Source organism: Dipodomys merriami, unplaced genomic scaffold (genome assembly GCF_024711535.1).
Source record: "Dipodomys merriami isolate MVZ:Mamm:240054 unplaced genomic scaffold, mDipMer1.0.p SCAF_28, whole genome shotgun sequence".
NCBI lineage: Eukaryota > Metazoa > Chordata > Mammalia > Rodentia > Heteromyidae > Dipodomys > Dipodomys merriami.
This window is the reverse complement of record NW_027204270.1, coordinates 319,611-332,178: the sequence shown is the minus strand read 5'-3', so window position 1 is coordinate 332,178 and position 12,568 is coordinate 319,611. Positions and strand designations below refer to the sequence as shown.

Genomic DNA, 12,568 nt, shown 5'->3' with positions numbered 1-12,568 from the left:
TTGAGGTATTTGTGTGTTGGGGTGTTGAGGTATTTGTGTGTTGGGGTGTTGAGGTATTTGTGTGTTGTGGGATGTTGAGGTATTTGTCTTTTGGGGGGTGTTGAGGTATTTGTGTTGGGGGGTGTTGAGGTATTTGTGTGTTGGGGTGTTGAGGTATTTGTGTGGTGTGGGTGTTGAGGTATTTGTGTGTTGGGGTGTTGAGGTATTTGTGTGTTGGGGTGTTGAGGTATTTGTCTTTTGGGGGGTGTTGAGGTATGTGTGTGTTGGGGTGTTGAGGTATTTGTGTGTTGTAGGGTGTTGAGGTATTTGTGTGTTGGGTGTTGAGGTATTTGTGTGTTGGGGTGTTGAGGTATTTGTGTGTTGGGGTGTTGAGGTATTTGTGTGGGGGGTGTTGAGGTATTTGTGTGGTGTGGGTGTTGAGGTATTTGTGTGTTGGGGTGTTGAGGTATTTGTGTGTTGGGGGGTGTTGAGGTATTTGTGTGTTGTGGTGTTGAGGTATTTGTATGTTGGGGTGTTGAGGTATTTGTGTGTTGGGGTGTTGAGGTATTTGTGTGTTGGGGGTGTTGAGGTATTTGTGTGTTGGGGGTGTTGAGGTATTTGTGTGTTGGGGTGTTGAGGTATTTGTGTGTTGGGGGTGTTGAGGTATTTGTCTTTTGGGGGGTGTTGAGGTATTTGTGTGTTGGGGGTGTTGAGGTATGTGTGTGTTGGGGTGTTGAGGTATTTGTGTGTTGTGGGGTGTTGAGGTACTTGTCTTTTGGGGGGTGTTGAGGTATTTGTGTGTTGCAGTGGGGTTGCTAGGAGGCATCTGTGTGTTGCGGGGAGGGAAGTGTTTGGAGCCCTTGGAGGCATGTGCTGCCCTTCCCTGGGACCTGAGGCTGCCCTCCCAGCTGGCACTGCCTGGGAGCCTTGGTCACCCGTGGGTGGACGCTGCCGTGCCACGGTGCGTGGCCTGCGCTAATGGCTGCCGGAAGGTGGCTTTCGGCATGATGGATGGTGGTGGCATGTCGTCAGCCTCCCTTCCTTGAAGCTTTCCGTCCCTGGACGGGAGAGCACGCCTTGCAGGAGGCCTTTGCCTCCGCAGCCTCTCCCTGCTTGCTTGAGAGCATTCTTCCAAGAAGCCCTTGGGATTTTGTGACAGAGCTGGGCTGGAGGGTCTGGCTCTCTGTGGAGCAGGTAGTGGGCAGCTAGCAGGGCCCGGAGGAGCCCACGGCGGCCGAGGTCCCTGGAGCCATCACGCTCCGGGTAGTTTGCTGGGTGAGGGGACACAAGCGAGGAAGGGGCCTGCGCGCGGGGCGGGGCTGGGGCGGGGCTGGGGGTGGGGGGGCCGGGGCTGGGGCGGGGCGGGGCTGGGGGTGGGGGGGCCGGGGCTGGGGGTGGGGGCGGGGCTGGGGGTGGGGGGGCCGGGGCTGGGGGTGGGGGCGGGGCTGGGGCGGGGCGGGGCTGGGGTGGGGGCGGGGCTGGGACGGGGCTGGGGGTGGGGGGGCCGGGGCTGGGGGTGGGGGCGGGGCTGGGGGTGGGGGGGCCGGGGCTGGGGGTGGAGGCGGGGCTGGGGCGGGGCGGGGCTGGGGTGGGGGCGGGGCTGGGGTGGGGGCGGGGGTGGAGGCGGGGCTGGGGTGGGGCGGGCTGGGGGCGGGGCGGGGCTGGGGGCGGGGCTGGGGGTGGGGAGGCCGGGGGCGGGGTCGGGGCTGGGGGTGGGGAGGCCGGGGGCGGGGCCGGGGGCGGGGCTGGGGGCGGGGCGGGCTCGGGCGGGGCGGGCTGGGGGCGGGGCGGGGGGTGGGGAGGCCGGGGGCGGGGGCGGGGCTGGGGGTGGGGAGGCCGGGGGCGGGGGCGGGGGCGGGGCGGGCTGGGGGCGGGGCGGGGGCGGGGCTGGGGGCGGGGCTGGGACGGGGCGGGCTGGGGGCGGGGCGGGCTGGGGGTGGGGGGCCGGAGCTGGGGGCGGGGCTGGGGGCGGGGCGGGCTCGGGCGGGGCGGGCTGGGGGCGGGGCGGGCTGGGGGCGGGGCGGGCTCGGGCGGGGCGGGCTGGGGGCGGGGCGGGGCTGGGGGCGGGGGCGGGGCTGGGGGCGGGCTGGGGGCGGGGGCGGGGCTGGGGCGGGGCGGGGCTGGGGGCGGGGCGCGGGGCGGGGCGGGCTGGGGGCGGGGGCGGGGCTGGGGGCGGGCTGGGGGCGGGGCTGGGGCGGGCTGGGGGCGGGGCGCGGGGCTGGGGGCGGGGCGGGCTGGGGGCGGGGCGCGGGGCTGGGGGCGGGCTGGGGGCGGGGCTGGGGCGGGGCGGGCTGGGGGCGGGGCGCGGGGCGGGCCCGGCCAGGGTGGGCGGGGCGGGGCGGGGCGGGGCTTGCGCAGGGCTGTCTGCTCCCCAGGCTGCCTGCACCACGCGGCTGCAGCACACGCGGCTGCAGCACACGCCGCTGCTCTACTTTCAGGCCACATAAGCACGGAGTCCCATTGAGGGTGTGGAGCCTGCCCCCGGAGGTCCAGCCTCTGCTTCCCTGAGGCGGCTGCACTTGTCTCTTGCACAGCCCTGGATGGGGTCTGGGCAGGGGTCCTGCTTTGGTCACGGTCACCTTTCTCAGGCAGTCTGCATGCTCTGTGCTGTCCAGCAGGACCCAGGCCAGTGTGCTGGCCTTCCCGTGGAGGACGCAGCTGCGGGCCGGGCGCAGCTGCAGGACATTCTTGCGGAAGTCCCCTATTCCTAATCCAGTCCAAGGGGGCTTCTGTCCTGGCTTGTTCCCAGCTGGCTTGCTTTGTGCAGCCTAGAAATGGTTAGCAAGACTCCTTTCTCCCGCGACCTTCCACGGTCGCACAAACCCTGAGAGGAAAGTCCAGGGGCCACCGGTCCGAAGAGGGCTTTTCCTTGAAGGAAAAGCCTGGGGCTGGGGGCTCTGCTGGCCCCACAGGACAGGCTGGAGCGGATGGAGCCCTGCCTCTGCGCCAGGCGCTTCCGCCTCTTCTTGGAGGCCTCAGTTTGGTGGGAGGCCTTGGCTGGGTGCGGGGGGGGGGGGGGGGGGAGGGGGATGGGGGGCGCTTCCCAAGGCCCTCTGCTGGGGATGGAGCTGGGCAAGGCCCGGAGTGAAGGCGCTGTCCGGCTTAGCTGGGATGGGGGCCTTTGTAAGGGGGGGGGCTGAAACACAGGGCCCCTCAGCCGCCCTCCTGCCCCAAGGGCAGGGACAGTGGTCATGGGGGTCCGCCCCGTCCCCCCCCCCAGCCTCCAAGGGAGCCGGGGAGGCCGGGAGGAGGGAGAGCGCCGGGTGGTTGAGTGCGGGAGGGCACGGGGAGGCTGGCGCCAGCCTCCCAGACCGGCCTCCGGCGCAGGGCTGTGGTGCAGGCTTGTGCCGGCCTGGCCCGCCGGCTGCGCTCGTTGGCCCGCCAGCCACAGATGGGCGTGCCCTCGGGCCTCACCCCCGCAGAGGGGCTCTGAGCGAACCGAGCCCCGAGCCGGGCAGGCGCAGAGCCATGCGGTGCGGGGCCCGGGCCGCAGCCCTGGCTCTCCTCTGGCCTCAGCTCCTGCTCCTCCCGGGCGTCGGAGCGCGGCGCGAGAACAAGAGGCCGCGGCAGCCCTCCAACGCCACTGCCCTCCACAGCCAGGGGCTGCGGGGCGCCCCCGAGGTAGGTGCACAGTGGGAGCCGGGCTGCCAGCGCTGGGCGCTGCTCCGGGGCCGCCTCTGCCCGCTTTGCCCCGCCGGGGACCCTGGCTGCCGGCCCCACCTGGGGGTCTGCTGCCCGCTCTGCCTCTGTCAGCCCCTTTGCTCAGGCCTGCGGGGAGGGGAGGGCTCCCAGGGGGGCCGCAGCGTCTCTGCTCGTGGGGTTTACCTGCCCTGTTCAAAGTTGCTCCTCCAGAGAAGACTAGGGCTGAGGACGGGCCGGCCAGCAGGGGTTCTGTCGGCGTCCAGGCTGTGAGAGCCGCTTGTGCCTTCCTGCTGGACGCTCGCTTGCCGCCTGCCCCCTCAACCCAGATGTGGCTGTTGTGCTCAGTGCCAGGGCCCCCGGGCAGACACGGGCTGCCGAGGGGTGGAGTGTGTCCAAGTGCTCCGGCTGCTCCTCCCCGCCTCCAGGGTGGACCCTTGTCCCTTGGACGGGCACCTCCGCTCCAAGCCAGGAGGTGGCCTGCCCTGCTGCCCGCCTTGGCTCTGTCTGAGGCTAGGGTCCACGGGAGGCCTCCCTGGCTCCCGCGGGCTGAGGACGCGCCCTGGAGCGGCCGGGCTCTGCTCCTGTCGGCGTGTCCTGTGTGCCTCCTGTCAGCTCAGCCCCCGTCTCCGGGGGCTCGGCCCTAACAGGGCGTGCTCACCCTCGCCCACCACCCTCCCTCTGCAGCCCCTCGCCTCGTCCAGTCTGTATGCAGGCTTTCAGGAAGCCCTCTGGCCCCGGGTGCCTCTGGGCATGCCCTCGGTGCGGGAACAGGGCCACGGGAGTCACAGCCTCTCCCACAGGAGCCCCAGGGCGTGAGGTTCGGGCTTTGCCAGGGGTGAGGGTCCTTGACCTTTCTGAGCCCCTCGCTGACCTGAGGCACCGAAAGGCGGGGGCCGGTAGGGCCTAGTGGTCAGTTCACCAACCTGTCCCCTGTTGCTTCAGCCACCAGAGACCTCAGGACCTGAGCTCTCAGATGCCCACATGACATGGCTAAAATTTGTCCGGAGGCCAGACGATGGGGCCTCTAGAAAACGGTGTGGAGGCCGGGACAAGAGGCTGGTGAGCTCCTGGGCTTCCACGGGGTGAGCCCTCCCGGGCGCCCTCAGGGCCTAGCCCAGGGCAGGAGGTGCGTGTGGCTCCCCTCAGGACCCTTCTCCTTCCTTTTCCCCAGCGAGGCCTCTCGGGGCCCCCGGGGCCCCCGGGGCCCCCCGGTCCCCCCGGTCCCCCCGGCGCTGAAGTCACCCCGGAGGCCTTACTACAGGAATTCCAGGAAATGCTGAAAGGTAAGGCTGCCCTCCAGCCCAGACGCACCTGCCATGGCTGAGGACAGAGTGACCCCAGATCTCCCTCCTCCCAACAGAGGCTGCAGAGCATCGGTTCGCAGGGCTGACGGACACTGTGCTGCGCCAGGGGCCCAGCCCGCGGCTAGTGGCTGAGGCCTTCCATTGCTGGCTGAAGGGTCCCACGCTGGTGGACAAGAAGACGCTGGTGGAGCTGAAGGGGTTCGAGGCTGTGAGTGGGGAAGGGTCAGGGTGATTTGGGTGTCTCAAGCACCCACACACCCAAGGTTCTGTCTGGGGGGCAGGATACAGGATGGGCCCCCGCCGGCAAGGTAGGCCCGTACGCACCTCTGGGCGTCTACCACGTGGACGGCTGCTGGGCCTGTCCATGTCCAGGGGTCCGGGGAAACCTTCCCAGGAGACAGGTGGAGAGCCCCAGATGCCCAGACTCTGTCTTTACCAAGATGGGGACACACTGGAGGGTGACCGTCCCCCGTCCCATCTACATGGGAGCGGGCCCAGCAGGCTCCCCTGGGGACGAGAGAGCGTGGCGCCCGTGGGTAGGGCGCAGACGCGCTACAGCCAGCCTCCCTCTGCTGCCCCTCAGCCCGCCGCCCAGGGGGCCTTCCTGCGAGGGTCTGGCCTGAGCCTGGCCTCCGGCAGATTCACAGCCCCAGTCTCTGCCATCTTCCAGTTTTCTGCCAGCCTGCAAGTGGGTGAGCCGGGCCGCCTGTGTTGTGTCCTGAGGGTGAGGGGTAGGTTAGCCATCGGGGGTGGGAGTCTGGTCTTATGGGCTCTGGATGGGGTGGGGGGCCGGGTGTCCCTGCTTTCTGGGGCCCAGGGAGCCAGTTCTAGGCCTGTCCTGGGACAGCATCCGGAAGCCTCCTTTCTGTTGCTGTCTGTACAGATCACAGTGAACTTCGGGGCAGGGGCCGGCTGCGGGCCCGGGACACTGTGCGTGTCCTCATCTGTATCCAGTCCTTGTGCCACCGCCACGCGTGAGTAGGCCTGGCCGCCGCCACAGGCCAGAGCCCCTGGGCTTCATCACTGTGGGGTGTCGGGGTCCCTCACCCTTGCCCCTTTGTACCATGCCCAGGTCCCTGGAGGCTGTCTCGGGCCTGGAGAGTAACAGCAGGGTCTTCACTGCACAGGTGCAGGGGCTACTACAGCTGCAGGTGAGGGACGGGGCCCAGGGGAAGAGCGGGGTCTGGAGGGCTTCCCAGCCCCGAGTGCAAGGTGGGAGGGATGATGTCATCTCCCCGGAGACTGGACCTGGGGCCCTTGTGGCTTTAGCGGGCACTTCCTGCGGGGTCCCGTGGCCCTGGCGGGCACTTCCTGCGGGGTCCCGTGGCCCTGGCGGGCACTTCCTGCGGGGTCCCGTGGCCCTGGCGGGCACTTCCTGCGGGGTCCATCCTTAGCCACTCTGTGGGTGGTAGCTGGGCTCCGTGTGCTCCCTTGTGGGGGGCAGGGCCTCCGCTGTGGTAAGCCCGCTGTGCCGCTTCCAGGCTGGACAGTACACCTCTGTGTTTGTGGACAACGGCTCCGGGGCCGTCCTCACCATCCAGAGTGGCTCCAGCTTCTCGGGGCTGCTCCTGGGCGCATGAGCGAGGAGACGCCACGTTGCCCCAGAGAGGAGGCGACTGGGGCCCTGGGTGATCGCCGTCGTTACTGCAATAAAGAGCCCCGACCCTTCCCACTGGCTGCTGCTGCTGGTCATTGTGTTGGCGGATGTGTGCCAGGTGGCCCAGGGGTGAGCAGGTGTGTAGAGCAGAGGACTGTGCATGTGGGAGCCCAGAACACAAAGTGTGGCCATAGTGGATTGTGAGCGAAGCCCCTCATGGCCTCCAGACCCATGCCCAGCTGGGCCTCCCAGCCGGGGCCGTACTGAGCTTACGGAGGAGAACCAGCGTCCGTATAGATTTCTGCTAGCTCTGTCCATGACCTGGGGCCTCGCCTAGGGCTTGGCAGCAGCAGCTATGGATGTTGGGCCCAGGTTGTTCAGAGGATGGCACCGATGTGGAGGGCCACTTGGGGGCCTGGGGACCTATGGCCTGTGGGAAGGGAGGGAGTTCAGGTATGTGCAGGCCAGGTACAGGACTGTGTGCTCCTGTCGCAGGCCGCAGACCACGTGCCAAGCTGGAGGGTCCCTGGGCCCCGCTGTGCTGACACTGCGGGCTGGGGAATGCTGCCCAGGCTGAAGTAGGTGTCCCCTCTTGCCACCTTCCCTGGGGATGGTCACCATACTCCAAAGACCGTGGCGGGTGAGGGGTAAGCCCCGCAGACCTTGGGACAGAAGCCAGTGGCCAAGGCCCTGCATTTGCCTCCTGTGCCCTTTTATTTTTTTTGTCAGTCATAGGACTTGAACTCAGGGCCTGGGCGCTGCCCCTGATCTCTTTTGCTCAAGGACTCTACCACTTGAGCCACAGCATCACTTCCAGTTTTCTGGTGGTTTCTTAGAGTTAAAATCTCACGGACTTTCCTGCCTGGGCTGGCTTTGAATTGCGATCATCAGCTCTCAGCTGGCTGGCTCCTATCCCATCCTCCCTGCTCCATTTTGAATCTGTCAGCTTAAGAGCAGAGAAGGAAGCTGGGCGCCCAAGCCCCACGACCGACAACAACAACAAAAAGCCTCAGAACGCCCCAGCTTAAATCAGGTTGCTGTGCTGCACACCATTTCTGGTCGCCTCCAGCGGGCTTCTAGCCTCTGCGTTTCCTGCAGCCACTGGTGGGACACAGCCCTGAAGATCCTGCCTCCAAGGCCCACACAGGCCTCCCATCCTGGGGCCTGGTGGTCAGGGTGTAGGGTGGGGCAGCACTAAGTAGAAGCAGCTAAGGCTCAGGTTGTCACATTCCCCACGAGGGCCGTGACCTGCCTGGGGCCTCCCAGGAGGCTCCTCCCCCAGGCCCTGCGGGGCAGAGAGCCAGCAAACCTAGCCAGGCCCTGTCTCTGCACTGACCTGTCCCCACCTCTGCCTCTGATCCCTTCAGGATCTTGAGGGGCTGTCGGGGCATCTGCTTCGCTGCAGCTCCTGTGCCAGCCTGGTCTGATGGGAGCTCCTGACAGCCCGCAATGGCCAGTGTGGGGCAGCACTGGAATCTTGGGCAGGGAGGTTGAGAGGGGAAAGTCACATGGGTGTCTTCAGGCTTGGGCCCTGACAGGTCATGGGAGCCCAAGCTAGATGCAGAAGGCCCCTCCCCGCCCCACCTCCTTGGGCTGAGGTCTGGGGCCACGGCATCTCCCTCCCACAGCCACAGCACCGAAAGCCAGGGTGGCCACCGGTTCTCACACCAGTGGGCACACACTGAGGAACTGCCCAGGGCGCACAGGCAGAGGCCTGAGGGTCACAAGCCTGTGAGCAGGCAGAGCAGGGCCTGGGCGGCGTGGCCAGGGCCTGGCCAGGGCCTGGCGTGACTTGAACACCCCACCTGCAGAGCCAGAGACCCCCTGCTTGCATCAGTTTTCAGAGGCTGCTTCTGAGACTGAGCAACTGCCCGTGCCTCGCCTGCAGTCATTTGTTCCTGTCTTTCTCCTCTGCCCTGTTCGGAGCGTCCACCATGCTGTGCAAGCCGGGCCTGACGGGCAGAGGCGCTCTGACAGTGCCCTGTAGCCGCCAGCCCGGGAAGGGGGCTCACCTCTCCAGCCGCCAGCCCTGCTGTCTGCTGCAGGGGCCGTGATGATCCAGACGGAGACCAGAGAATGGGACCAGGGCCCCACAGACAGACGGAGATGAGCTGGTGAGAGATGAGGACGCGTAGCGTTTGGGGGCCAGCCCTGCGGAGCAATCCTGGGCAAGTGGCCAGGCCAGGGTGGGCGCCAAGTCAAGTCTACCTGCGTCCATTGTCTCCTCTTTCTCCCAGCTCCTGCCCCTAATTGGAGGTCATTAGCCACTTGGCTGAATCCCTCTGGAATGTGCTGTCTAGCTGAGCCCCAGTGGCTGGTAGCAAGGGAGTGGGTGGCTGGGGTGAGGGGCGCTGGCAGAGGGTCCAGCTACAGGCCCAGACTGACCCCTGCGCCCAGCCCAGAAAACAAGCCAGCTGATCTGTATGCCTTCTCAGCTTCACCTGGGCCCGAGGGTCCCCCAGGCCCATGTCCCATTTTGGCGCTGTGTTGTGGAGTGGCCCAAATGGCTGCTTCTCAGCCTTGGGCAGGGCCAGGGCTAGAGCAGGCAGTGCTGTGCTGGACCCGGCAGCAGGAGGTGCTGTGTGGCCTTGCTGCCCGCTCCGTTAGGCTAACTTCCTAGAACCTTGGCCTGACCCTGGAGCCACGTAGGTTCTGGTTGTCCCTGGGAGGCGAGTCCAGCACCAGGACCTTTTCCCTCTGGCCTTCAGCCTCGCCCTGTGGTGGAGCCAGCACTTCCTAAGCTTTGTTCTGCACCACTCTCTGACCGGACCTGACCAGCCCCTCTGGCCCTGAGGCCTGCTCTGGTGCTGGGGGTTATGAATCAGAGTCTGGGCAGAGCCTGTCCTCTGTGTACAGCAAGAGCCTGGACAGGGGCTTAGGGAGTAGTTGGGGGAGGGGGCGCTGAGGCTGGCTCTGGCCTGAGACACGTCTCTCAGGCATAGATGGCTTCACCCATGCTCATCTCCAGCCCTGGCTGTTCCGTTGTCTCCCCGGGTTCTGGTATGCAGAAGAGGTCTGCCGGCTGGCCTAGAGGCCTAGAGTCGGCTCCAGATTGTAGCCATGTAGGTTGGCCCTTTGAAGGGTCTGTGCCAAGGGCCCTGGCCTTGTGCAGTGCTTGCACCTGCTGGGCATTCTTTTTCCCCCAGTCCTGGGCACTGTCCCTGAGCCTCTTTTGCTCAAGGCTAGCACTCTACCACTTGAGTTACAGCTCCACTTCCAGATTTTTTGGCAGTTTATTGGAGGTAAGAGTCTCATGAACTTTCCTACCGAGGCTGGCTTCAAACCACAATCCCCAGATCTCAGCTTCCTGAGTAGCTAGGATTACAGGTGTGAGCCACCGGGCTCTCTTGGGTAGTAAGCTCATTATATCACCCATGGGCCCTACAGCTAGACTACATACCATAACTCACAGTACTTGAACAGGGGCCAAGGGTGGCCTGCATATGTCTGAGTCTATCCCTGGGAGCCTGTGTGGGTGACGTGAGGAGTTTGTGGGTTTGGCTTAGTGTGTCCCCACACAGGTGCCCCACATGTCTGTAAGTCCATGTGGCTGGGTCTTTATGTTTTCAGGGTCTCCTTTCTGTGGCCACAATGGCTTCAACGAGCCAGAACCACCAGACCCATAGTAAATAATCTCAAAGATGTGTCCTGGTGACTGGCCAGCCAATCACTGAGCTCAGGAGTGTCCTGCGCCTGGCTGGCCAGCCAATCACTGAGCTCAGGAGTGTCCTGCTCATGACTGGTCAGATAATCACTGAGCTCAGGAGTGTCCTGCTCATGACTGGCCAGCCAATCACTGAGCTCAGGAGTGTCCTGCTCCTGGCTGGCCAGCCAGTCACTGAGCTCAGGAGTGTCCTGCTCATAGACCTTCCTGTCAGGGAAATCGGATGGCATCCTGTCCCGTTCTGAGGAGAAGGTCCTTGGATGCAGTAGAGGGTCTCACGTCTGTGGACTGTTCTTCCTGTAGGGCACTGGCCTCAGGCAAGCTGAGGCAGCCCTGGTGGACGGTAGCTAGGAGTAGACTGAGCGCGGGGTACTGTCCTGGAACTATTTGTCACAGACTGGGTTTGGCTAGTCTGCCATAGGGTTCCTATTTCAGGCCACTGTGACCTCAGGGCTCCTTCTGAATCACTTCCAGGTGGGCTGGGAAGCACACCCCTGCCCCCTCGCCCCCCGCCCCTGCCCACCACTGACACCAAACAGATCTGACTTTTGTGTCTGGTGGTTGTTAGGCCTAGACAGAAGGGCTTGGCAGTTCCTGGAGTGGGCCCACATGGCGGGGCTTGGGGACAAAGGGTCTTTGTTAGGGAGGATTTGGGGCACAGCCTCTGCTCTGGGGCAGTGACTCACAGGTTCCTTAAGAGTGATAACATCAGTTTTGCAACAGCCCGCCTGTCACACACCAGCCTGGCCCCTCGGATCCTGTGCGCCCACAGCCTTGAGAGGCCCTGCGGAGGCCTGGGTGTGTGAAGGAGCCGCGGGACAGGTGGGAGCAGGAAGCTGGTGCTCGAGGCCCAGCAAACCCCACTTCTGCAGAGAAGTGTCTCTACAAGCAGCCACTCCACCCTTCCAGCCTGAGCTGCCTCCCGACCTCGTCAGACCTTGCCCCTGGCCCAGAAGGCTATGGGAGTCCCCTTCTCTCCCAGGCCAGGCGTACCTTCAGGCTTAGCTCTTGTAGACACTTCCAGCAGTTTGGTATGACTCTCTGGGACCAGCTGGGCTATGTCAAAGGCCCATCGGGATGCAGCCAGTGGGAGACAGTGACTCCGTCACTGCCTGCAGGGACCTGAGCCTGCGTGGCCATCCATCACCCCCTCTCAGGATCAGAGGGGTACAGGGCCTGTGGGGGAGGCTGGCCACACTGAGACCTTCAGACGCCGCCAGAGGGAGGGGCTGAGACTTGGGTTTCCTCCTCTGGCCACCAGGCTGCTGGGGCCTTGGAGGGAGGCTGGGTTGGACACCGGCCCCAGCTGGCCTGCTAGCCCACCAACCCTGGCCTTGGAGAACTGCTGCCTTTGCTGTTTACTGTAAAGGATGAAGCTGACTAGTACCCAGGCTTTCACAGGGCTTCGTGGTATTGCCGGAGAGCCTTGGCTGAGCCAGAATCTGGTCTGTGGTTCCACCAGAGTAAGGATACTGCAGCCTGTGGGACAATGCAGGACGGGCTAGTGGCTGTGCACAGCTGACATGCCTGTGGCTAGGCAGGACGTGAGAAGCAGAAGAGGCCCAAGCCTTTCAGATGCCTCGTCTCTCCAGGGTCCCGGGCTTTAGCCATCCCGTCAGGTCATCCCACGACTCCGGGAAGGGGTGAGGTGGACTGCAGAGACACCCAAGGAGCCCTGGGGCTTGCTTGGCAGTGGGCTGGCCCAGGATGTGAATGTAGCCTGGTAGAGAAGCTGAGAGGTGAGGGATGCCGGGGCTGAGGGAAGGGGTTGGAGCCCAGAAGCTGGGAGAGGGAGACCCCCAGACACTAAGCTGTTGGAGGTTCAAGGGTCACACAAGTGGAAATCCCTGGGAAACCGGGCTGTGGCCCCTCAAAAGCTGTTACTCTAGAGATGGACCAGGCCTGGGGCAACAAGTATATGCCGTAACCTAACCTGCTCCCTCTGTGTGGGAACAAGGCCATCCATCTCAACGCATGCTTATAAGAAGGCAGAACTGAGCGTCTCCACAGGCCGCGGGATCAGAACAAGTTAAACTGAATTAGAAAACTTTTACTGGGCTATGCACCGTGGCCTCCTCTGTGGTCACTGGCTCCAATTCTTGCCTGGGTGGCCGGTTGTAGGTAGTGCGGCCAGGTGCAGGTAGTGTGGCGGTTGTAGGTAGTGTGGCGGTTGTAGGTAGTGTGGCGGTTGTAGGTAGTGTGGTGGTTGTAGGTAGTGTGGCGGTTGTAGGTAGTGCGGGCAGTTGTAGGTAGTGCGGCCAGGTGCATGTAGTGTGGCAGTTGTAGGTAGTGTGGTGGTTGTAGGTAGTGTGATGGTTGTAGTGTGGTGGTTGTAGGTAGTGTGGTGGTTGTAGGTAGTGTGGTAGTTGTAGGTACTGTGGC

General features: G+C 64.5%; 1 protein-coding gene across 1 annotated transcript; it reads left to right on the top strand.

Moving 5' to 3' along the window:
• The first annotated feature begins 3,447 nt into the window (after positions 1–3,447).
• On the top strand, positions 3,448–6,581 carry C1qtnf12 (C1q and TNF related 12). The gene is made up of 8 exons (XM_070037118.1): positions 3,448–3,600; positions 4,564–4,680; positions 4,793–4,904; positions 4,982–5,133; positions 5,509–5,617; positions 5,809–5,899; positions 5,998–6,076; positions 6,407–6,581. Exons 1-8 carry the CDS (start codon positions 3,448–3,450, stop codon positions 6,503–6,505), a joined length of 912 nt encoding a protein of 303 aa, XP_069893219.1. The 3' UTR covers positions 6,506–6,581.
• Positions 6,582–12,568: the final 5,987 nt, after the last annotated feature.

Bases quoted from the DNA above. Each gene is read 5' to 3' on its own strand.
- C1qtnf12 (XM_070037118.1), top strand. From the start codon at position 3,448: ATGCGGTGCGGGGCCCGGGCCGCAGCCCTGGCTCTCCTCTGGCCTCAG. The intron at 5,134-5,508 runs GTGAGTGGGGAA...GCTGCCCCTCAG, and splicing joins AGCTGAAGGGGTTCGAGGCT to CCCGCCGCCCAGGGGGCCTT. The intron at 5,900-5,997 runs GTGAGTAGGCCT...TACCATGCCCAG, and splicing joins TCCTTGTGCCACCGCCACGC to GTCCCTGGAGGCTGTCTCGG.